General features: G+C 51.8%; 1 protein-coding gene across 1 annotated transcript in view; it reads right to left on the minus strand.

Annotated features, from left to right (window-relative positions):
• The window catches only part of GBF1 (golgi brefeldin A resistant guanine nucleotide exchange factor 1), a 109,956-nt gene extending 107,774 nt beyond the window's left edge, over positions 1-2,182 (minus strand). Inside the window, exon 1 of the mRNA XM_055816159.1 lies at positions 1,922-2,182. Coding sequence (XP_055672134.1) covers positions 1,922-1,930 — 9 coding nt within the window. The 5' untranslated portion in view covers positions 1,931-2,182. The remainder of the gene's footprint in view (positions 1-1,921) is intronic.
• Positions 2,183-8,105: the final 5,923 nt, after the last annotated feature.

Below are 8,105 nucleotides of genomic sequence, written 5' to 3' on the forward strand. Positions count from 1 at the left end.
GGAAAGGTACCTATTCAATTTCAAATGCTTTTTAGCTCCTTATCCCTTCAGTTAGTCCAAAGTAAACACCTGTTTCTTTCTCATGACAGGTTCATACATCTGCTTAAATCTGCAGACCAGTCCCCAGATTTCTCTCTGGCGCAGAACTTTGACAGACAGCACAGTCAAAATGACAGCTCCAAACCAAGGCAACGCAGCTGCCCTGCCTACCATGGGAAACTGGGAAGCTGTCAGCACTCACAGCCTCACTGCTAACAAGGTTACTAACACTACAAGTAGAAAAAGGTGGATGTCTGAGCATGTCATAAAAGAACAAAGGCTAACATTCATGTGGTTCTCAAAGCCTTCAGCAATGTTCCATGGACAGTAATTATTACTACTCTGAGACTCCTAAAATAGTATCAGATGTGGAATCTTCATATAAAAACAAAACCCAAAACATCTAGAAATGTTATTTCACACATGCACTGAACACTCCTCTGCTCAGCCTTGGAACACACTATGCCAAAACATCCCAGTGCATAGATAATCCACATTTTTCCTAGGTATTACTGTAAGAAGTCTCAAATAGACTTTTAGGAAACACTCCTTCCCCTGCAGGGAAATGCATACAACTCTCCTGGAAACAAGCAAGAGTTAGCATAAGAACTGACAAAGTCTGGCAGGCTTCCATCAAATCACTTCTATCACTAACTTTAGCCTTCAGCTATGGTAACTGACTCAAAGCTGGTGAATGAACTCCAATGAACAGCAATAACAAAAACCAACATAATCACTACATATGCAAGAAAGACAGTATTTCACAGTAAGCTTCCATTGACCTAAATTTGCACTGTTTATGATAATGCTTGAATGATCTGTGTAGTCTCTGACCTAGATTTGGTCACTCAAGTCCCAATACAAGACACTGCCACCACAACAGAACCCACAACACCCTTCAGTCCATGAACCACAAACAATTCCTGCCTAACTCTGAGCTGGCTAAGCTTACCCAGAAGCCCAGCTGACAATGAAAAAGCTCCTTTTCTCCCTTCTAAACTGCCCACAGAAGGTACATGAATCTCTACCAGGAAACTTAACTTGCTCAGGTTTTCCATGTAATAACTACTCTGCAATAAACATCACAAGCAGCAAAAGCGCAGAGAACTCAGGATGTTTCTCCAAAGGCTAGCTCCCAATGCCTGGCCAGAAATAACTGAAAAGTATTAATTTATGAGTATGGCAGGGAACCATATAGTCCAGTGATGCCAAAATTCTGGGTGATTAAGAAGGCCCTTTAACAGATAAGCAGCAGTAACATGGCAGTGGTGGGACACCAGGAAGGTGGGACAGGCTTCTCTGCAAGTCTCCGCATTTAGTTGCAACAGCGAGATAGGGCCTGGGAATCCAGAAGAGAAGGCAACGCACATTTATCTATCAAAACTGCAGAGTAAAAATGAAACTTAAGGTAAATATGGAGAGGGGTGTTTTCTTCCAGTTACTTCATACTGTTGAAACTAAGAAAGGTGACAGCAGCTGAGCGCACGGCGTACACCCCAAGCCAGCTCCGAGCCTTCCTCCTGCCCCAGCTGAGCAGGGAGAAGCCCCCCGTCTCCACCGGATTTTGGGCAAGATCCCCCGGTGAGCGGGTGCCAGTGCAGGTGCTGTGTGCACCCGGTCTCCCCCGCTCCCGGCCGCTGTCCCCCGCCCGCGGGGCACCCCGGGCAGTACGTCAGGCCTGTCACGGCCCCGCCCGGGGGCGGCCGCCAGCCTCCGCCGCACCCGCCCCGCTGCGGCCTACCGCCCTGCCCGCCCCCGAGGCCGCCTCAGCTCCGTCCACGCCCCCCCGCCGGCACCACACGGTTCCCCCGCCGCAGCCGCCCGCCCGCCCGCCTCCGCGTCGCGACAGTATCGCGACAGGCACTCGCCGCCCGGCACTGACCCCCCGCATCCAAAATGGCGGCGCCTGCTGCCAGCGGCGGCGGCCGCTTCACATATCGGTCAGGCGGGCGGCGCGGCGAGCGGGAGGCCTCGGCCCTCCGTCTGCCCGCCCCTTCCTCCCTCTCGGCAGCGGCGGGAGGCGGCGGCAAACCCGGCGAGGCCGCCGAGCGCGGGATCCTGCCGGGCACAGGCAAGCGAAACCGGCTCCGCACTGCTCGCACTGACGTGGAAACAGGCGCACCGCAACCTGCTGCCTGGTTACTGCGCCGACGGACAGCCCAAAGAGCCAACCCGCGCACGATGCGACGCGCAGGTCCATCAGAGATCCAATGGGATCACGGTCTGGAACCGGAGGAGGCGGACCCTCCATTGACAAGAGGATGAAAGCCAATGAGAGGAGAGAGGATAGAACTAGTAGATCGCTGACCAATCGTGAAGGAGTGCTGCGGTCGCGGGGCGGGGCCTCCCCTAAGCCGGGCAGCAAGGGCGGTTGAGCGGAAGCTGGGGGAAGGGCCGGCCTCGTAAAGCAGTGTGGGCTGGGGTACCCGGCGCCGCCGCGCCTGCCCCGGCCGCTGTCGGGCAGCGCCCGTGCCCCGGGCCGCCCTTGGGCCGGTGTGTGTGCGTGCCTGGGGCGGTGCGGCTCCTGCCCAGCCCACCTGGTACACCTGGGCAGGGTGGGTGGCCGCGACAGGGCCTTTCAGACGCGCACCTTCGGGTGTTCTGAAGGAGAAAGGCAGCAAGCGAACGGCTGCAGGTGGCGCGGGGCCTGCAGGGCAGGGCTTGGGCCAGCCGCCTCTCGTGGGCCGGGTGAAGCAGTGGCTGCAGCAGTGCCTCTCTCCGTGCTTTGCAACTCCTTCCCAGCATGCTCCAACAGCCTCTCCCAGCTGCTTCTCTGGAGCCGCTGGGAGGTGGTGCCCAGCAAGCAGCTTGTGTGCTGTGCACCTCCTTGGGTCACAGTTCTGCCCCCGTTGCTGGCACAGCTCCCCCAGAGTAGGCGCTGAGCGGGCAGGTGGGAAGATTCAAATGCGTGAAAGACAGCATACCGCTATCGTCAGAGTACACCACTGCCCAGAGGAGCATATGGTGTTTCCTTCCTCTGCAGTCCTGCTCACCTGGTAACTTTCCTCAAACCTTAACACAAGTGATCCTCTGCTGAAGCTGGGCTGCAAGCTGTGCGCTACGACCCCAGTTCATCCAGCCCACCTAGTCTGGCAGCCAGGGACCACAATTCGGTTTAACTGCTCTTTGAAGCCAGTTTATTGTTGGACTCTTTTTTTTTTTTTTTTTTTTTTTTTTTTTCCTGGCAAAAGCAGTCACAGCTTTGCAACCATACAGCTCCTAGCACGATGACTTTTTGGTGCTGGTCCACCCTTCTCGGCTGCTTTCTGTGTCTGTGCCTCCATGACAATGCAGTGTACTTTAATGGCAGTAATTTGCAGGGGTTGCTCTGCTTGTTTAAGCCTCTGGCCATTGAACTTGGGGCAGAGGACAGAAGGTCCTTGAGGTTACCTAACAGTTTTATAGCACTAATATTGTCAGCCTGGGGATCTATTGTGGCAGGTGGTAGAGTGGTCAGAGCAGTGGCCACCCCAAAATCTTACACTCTGTCTGTAGGGAGAATGCAAATCAAAGTGAAGGTGAAGGAAAGATGAAAAGGTCAAAAACTATTCATTCATGGTCCTGATCACAACTTCATCTGCTGCAGCATGGGTAAAAGAGGAAAGTTCTCACACAAAAAGGCCCGAGGGAATGCGCAGCAGGACTCTTCTGTGGCCAGCCAAACTGAAATCTGAGGCTCACTCCAAGACCACCCTAAAAGATGGCCAGATATCATGTCCCTCTCTTGAGGGCATAACCTTCAGAGAGGTTGTTGTGGGATGGGACAGTCTGGAAACCGTGGTCACCATATGGTCACCTCCCTTCTCCATGCAAATAGCTGCCTGAATATTGCCTGATCAAGAGTCAATGTATCTCAGACTTAAACTGCCATTATCTCCCAGCTCCGACAGCTGGAGGCCAGGGGACCTGCTTCAGCTGTGCTTTACCTGCTAACATGTAGGAAGTCTTTGGAGCTGGAAGTCTAACCTGTATCTACATTAAGCAGTCACATTTATTCCCCCAAAGCAGAACAAGAAACACGGTTAAAAGCATGTTACAGTGACCTAACTGTGGGCTCAAGCTAAAACGTATCACCACAGCCTCTGCTGCAGCCATGGTACATGCAGTTTTTAGCTTACACTCCTCAGCTATAAAACAGGCAGTCAGATGCTCACCTAGTGCAGAGAGATTGCAAAAGCCACCTAAGCAATGAGTGCAGGTTTGCAGAACAAGCAGATTAGTTGCTAGTGCTTTCTCCTTCCCTTCTGCCCCGCTCTAGCAGCTGCTAAAGCCCTTGTGGTATCTGCCAGACATTTGGAAATTCACAAGAGTTTGTCATTGCTGCTATGCCCATCCACTCCCTGCTCAGGGAAGAGGATTTTGGGTGGTGGGCTGGCCATTGCACACAGCACAGCTCAGTCCAGGTCAACCAAGCCTGCCTGCCCTCCCCAGGAAGGGTCTAGAGCCCTCTCCATGCCTTCTTGCCCCTTCCAGTGCCAGGTGTGCAGCTTGGGCTCCCACCTGGTCTGATCTGGTGAATTGGACCCTGCTAAGGTGTTGTTTATGGAAGCCTGTCACGGAGTTTGAAACCAAGCCAGCCAGGAGCCTTCTGCTTCACCCGAATCATCCTAGTGCATTAATAAAGAGCAAACATTGCAATGTGCTTTGCATTTTTACTTACAATCTAGCACTGCATTGTCTGGAGAGAAAAACAATATGGTAAGGCCCCACACTGCCTGGGGAGAAGAGAGTTCACTCACACGCACTATGGCACTGTATTAGTCAGCCCTCAGACAGCCCAGCACCGCCCTGGCCACAAAGAAAATCCTGCTGATGCGACAGTGCAACACCAATGCCCCCAGCTTCGCAGCAGTGGGCCAAACTGGGTTGTCTGGGCTGCCACAACCAGCAGCGTTTTGCCAGAGCAGTGCACAACTTGTACAGGCTATCTGTGGGCAAGTTGGAGGACTCTCTGTGCACAAAAGGAACCAGGTGCAGGACCAGGACGCAGGACGGTCTGTTGTCCCTTTATTCCCAAGATAAATGCACTGGTTGTTAGATGCAGCATGGTACAGTGAAACCAAGGATCAGATGAGCACAGCCTGTGCAAATCCCTCAGGTTCCTGCTGCCTGGTTGGGAAAGCTGGGCTTTGTCCTCACTGCAAAGATGCAGCTTTTCAGCAGTTTCTGTCTTGAGTATTCTTCCTCAGCCTGCTGGGAGCATACAGAGGGGCTGCAGCCTCACTGACAACCATCCCCTCAGGCCTTGCCCAGGTGCCTGGTCAGCTCACCTGCTTTCATCCAAGACACCTGAGCAGCCAGCTCCTTGCAAAGGGCAGTGCCTCCATGGGCACATCAGTTGCCTTCATTTGGGTCTAGGCTGCCAGTGTAATAACCTTTGATGAGACTGTCACAAATCTGCATTGCTTATCACATCCACCCCTGCATCCTGCACCAATGGACGGGACCAACTTCACACGGTCTGCTAACCTTGCTCAGACCCTGCCATTTCATGGTCATCCACAGAGCCCAGATATTGGACCCTTGGGCACTTGAAACACAGAAATTTTCCAGCAGGTTAAATAGTCTGAGAGAGATTGAACTTCCACCCACTCCTCTTGGAGGCTTTTGGTATTTCTCTGAGTAAGGTCTCCAGGAAAAGGGCAGAAAGAGGGTGTTGACTCAGAAGGTGCAAGCAGTTCTCACAGCTAGAAACTGCTTGCAGTCGCTTTCCCCAGAGCTGAGCATCCCAAAACTGCTACTGAATCCTGAACATAGTGGCTCTAAGCAGCTGTTCCCTTCCAGAGCAAGCTTGGGTAGAGGCTAGCCCAAAGCCAGCTGGAGGCTCTCCAGAGGGAAACTGATGTGCTGCATCTGGTGCAACCTGCACTCAGGCCAGGATCTACAACTGTAGCAACAGAGCTAACCTGAGACTGTCAAAAAGTACTAAAAACCCTTCTGTGAAAACTATATGAAGTACAATATTGAAGCTGCAGAGCAACCTCCTTAGGCTAAAATACCCTGCCCACTGTTCTACTTAGTCCGTGTCTCAGGAGCACTCCTGCACTTCCCGGTGACTTGAAACTCTCCCGATGAGCATCGCAATGTAATGTTTTCCATTGTCTCTTCTTGGCCAAGGCAAGCCATGCCTTTCTGGCAGGAGCAACCCAGGCTCAGTTAGTCATATCTTCGTCACCTCTTGGCTAGACTACAGCTACGTGATATACGTGGGCATGAAGCCCACAGCACTTGGCAAATGCCAGCTAGAAGAGCTTGCTGCAGTGGGAGCCCTGGCTACCACAAATGCATCAGACTTACCCTCTACTCCCCAGGCCACCTTATGGTTTGGAAGCAGAGCTGAATTCAAGCCTGAGACCTGTTCTTCAAGGCATTCGATGGCATGGACTCAGCATGGCTAAAAGATCAGTTAAGACACAAAGATGGAAACCATGATCAATGACCAACAGCTCCTCCACTCTCCAAGAGCAATGGACTCATCCAGCACAAGGATCACATTTGCCTGTGACAGAGACAGCATTTTCTCTGAGAACAAATTCCTCCTGGCTGGTGAAAAATCAAATACATCTAAGATGCTGAGTAATTCCTTCCTTTTGCATATCCATCTCTCTGCCAAGATGTGAGTCAGGTTCACTCTGGTTTAGTTTGCTTTTCCTTTTCTTTTCTTTTCTTTTCTTTTCTTTTCTTTTCTTTTCTTTTCTTTTCTTTTCTTTTCTTTTCTTTTCTTTTCTTTTCTTTTCTCTTGTCTTGTCTTGTCTATGTTACATAAAATAGCAACATCTATCTCCTGAACCTGGGTGCAGTTCTTGGTCTCTTCCCCAGCAATGAATTCTTCAGCTGGCAAGACAAGATGCACTACAGCTAAGAGGTCTTGGCACTAACCAGCAAGATCTTCTACTGCATTTCAACAACAAATCCTGGAGCACTCCCTCCCAGAGACCCTTCAGGGGTTGGTCCAGCAGCTGCATCAAGGTTGCCCTAATGAAAGACTCCTGGTGCAGGTCCCTGGATGGTCTTAATCCAGCAGTCTTCACACTGCGCTCCACAGGGAACAAGCCTGTGACATAGTGCCGGTTCATATTTCCACTTGCTCAAGGGAAATAGCTAAAAATACCTTTGTTTCATTATTACGTGAAAGCGTACGCACTGACTGTATTTGCTGCAGGCTACTGGTGGTGAAGGGTTTGGAGGGAGAGGGAGGCAGTCCAAAACAAGGTCCCTTCATTGCTGCAGACCTTGAGTAGGGTTTTCAGCTTGCAGCATGTGGTGGTAGAGACAGAGTGCCCTGTGCAAAGCACTAGTGCTTTTACGCTGTATCTGCTTCTCTTGGGGGCGACAAACCCATGCCTGGGTAGGTTAAAATCTGGGCTGGAAAAATATGTGGTCTGGCTTGCTGTCATTTTTGGCAGGCAAAAAAAGTAGTAAGGCAAACACAAACCCCAGATTACTACCGTTAAAACACCACGGTAATTTCTTATAAGTGTGTCAACACAGTGACTCCTTTGAAACTCTCCGTGTTTATACTGAATTGATGTGTTTGCGCATATTTTTGAATTGTAATCCATAATGCCTGGGTCTACTTAACCTCTCTTTACATCCCGTGCTTCGTGTGCGTTTGTCTCCCCATACATATCTATATGCCACGTTACGCATTTAGCAGGCTCCCTAAATATGGCTCATAAATCACCTAGGGTTAAAATTCACTCCTGTTCTCACAACGTTATTTCCTAATCTCTAAAACATGTCAGTGGAAGAGCTTGGAGGTGACCTTTGGCATCATAAATCGGAGAGCGGGTTGACATGGAAATGACCTCAAGAAGATCAGAGCGTGGAACCACACACCCAGCCCCGTGAGCCTGGCCGGGATAACCCCCCGGGCCCCGGCAGGCCGAGCCCGGTTCCTGCAGAGCCTTGCCCGAGGGCGCGGAAGAGGGAACGCGGCTGCCCGGGGCGGCCCGTGGGCACCGACACGTCCGAGGGTCGCGGTGGCGGGAATGAGCCTCGCGGGACGTTTCAGGGAGGGGTCGCACCCTGTGCCGCCGCACCGGGATTTTGCCATCACCTTCGGC

The sequence above is a fragment of the Falco peregrinus genome, chromosome 1 (assembly GCF_023634155.1).
Source record: "Falco peregrinus isolate bFalPer1 chromosome 1, bFalPer1.pri, whole genome shotgun sequence".
Taxonomy (NCBI): Eukaryota; Metazoa; Chordata; class Aves; order Falconiformes; family Falconidae; genus Falco; species Falco peregrinus.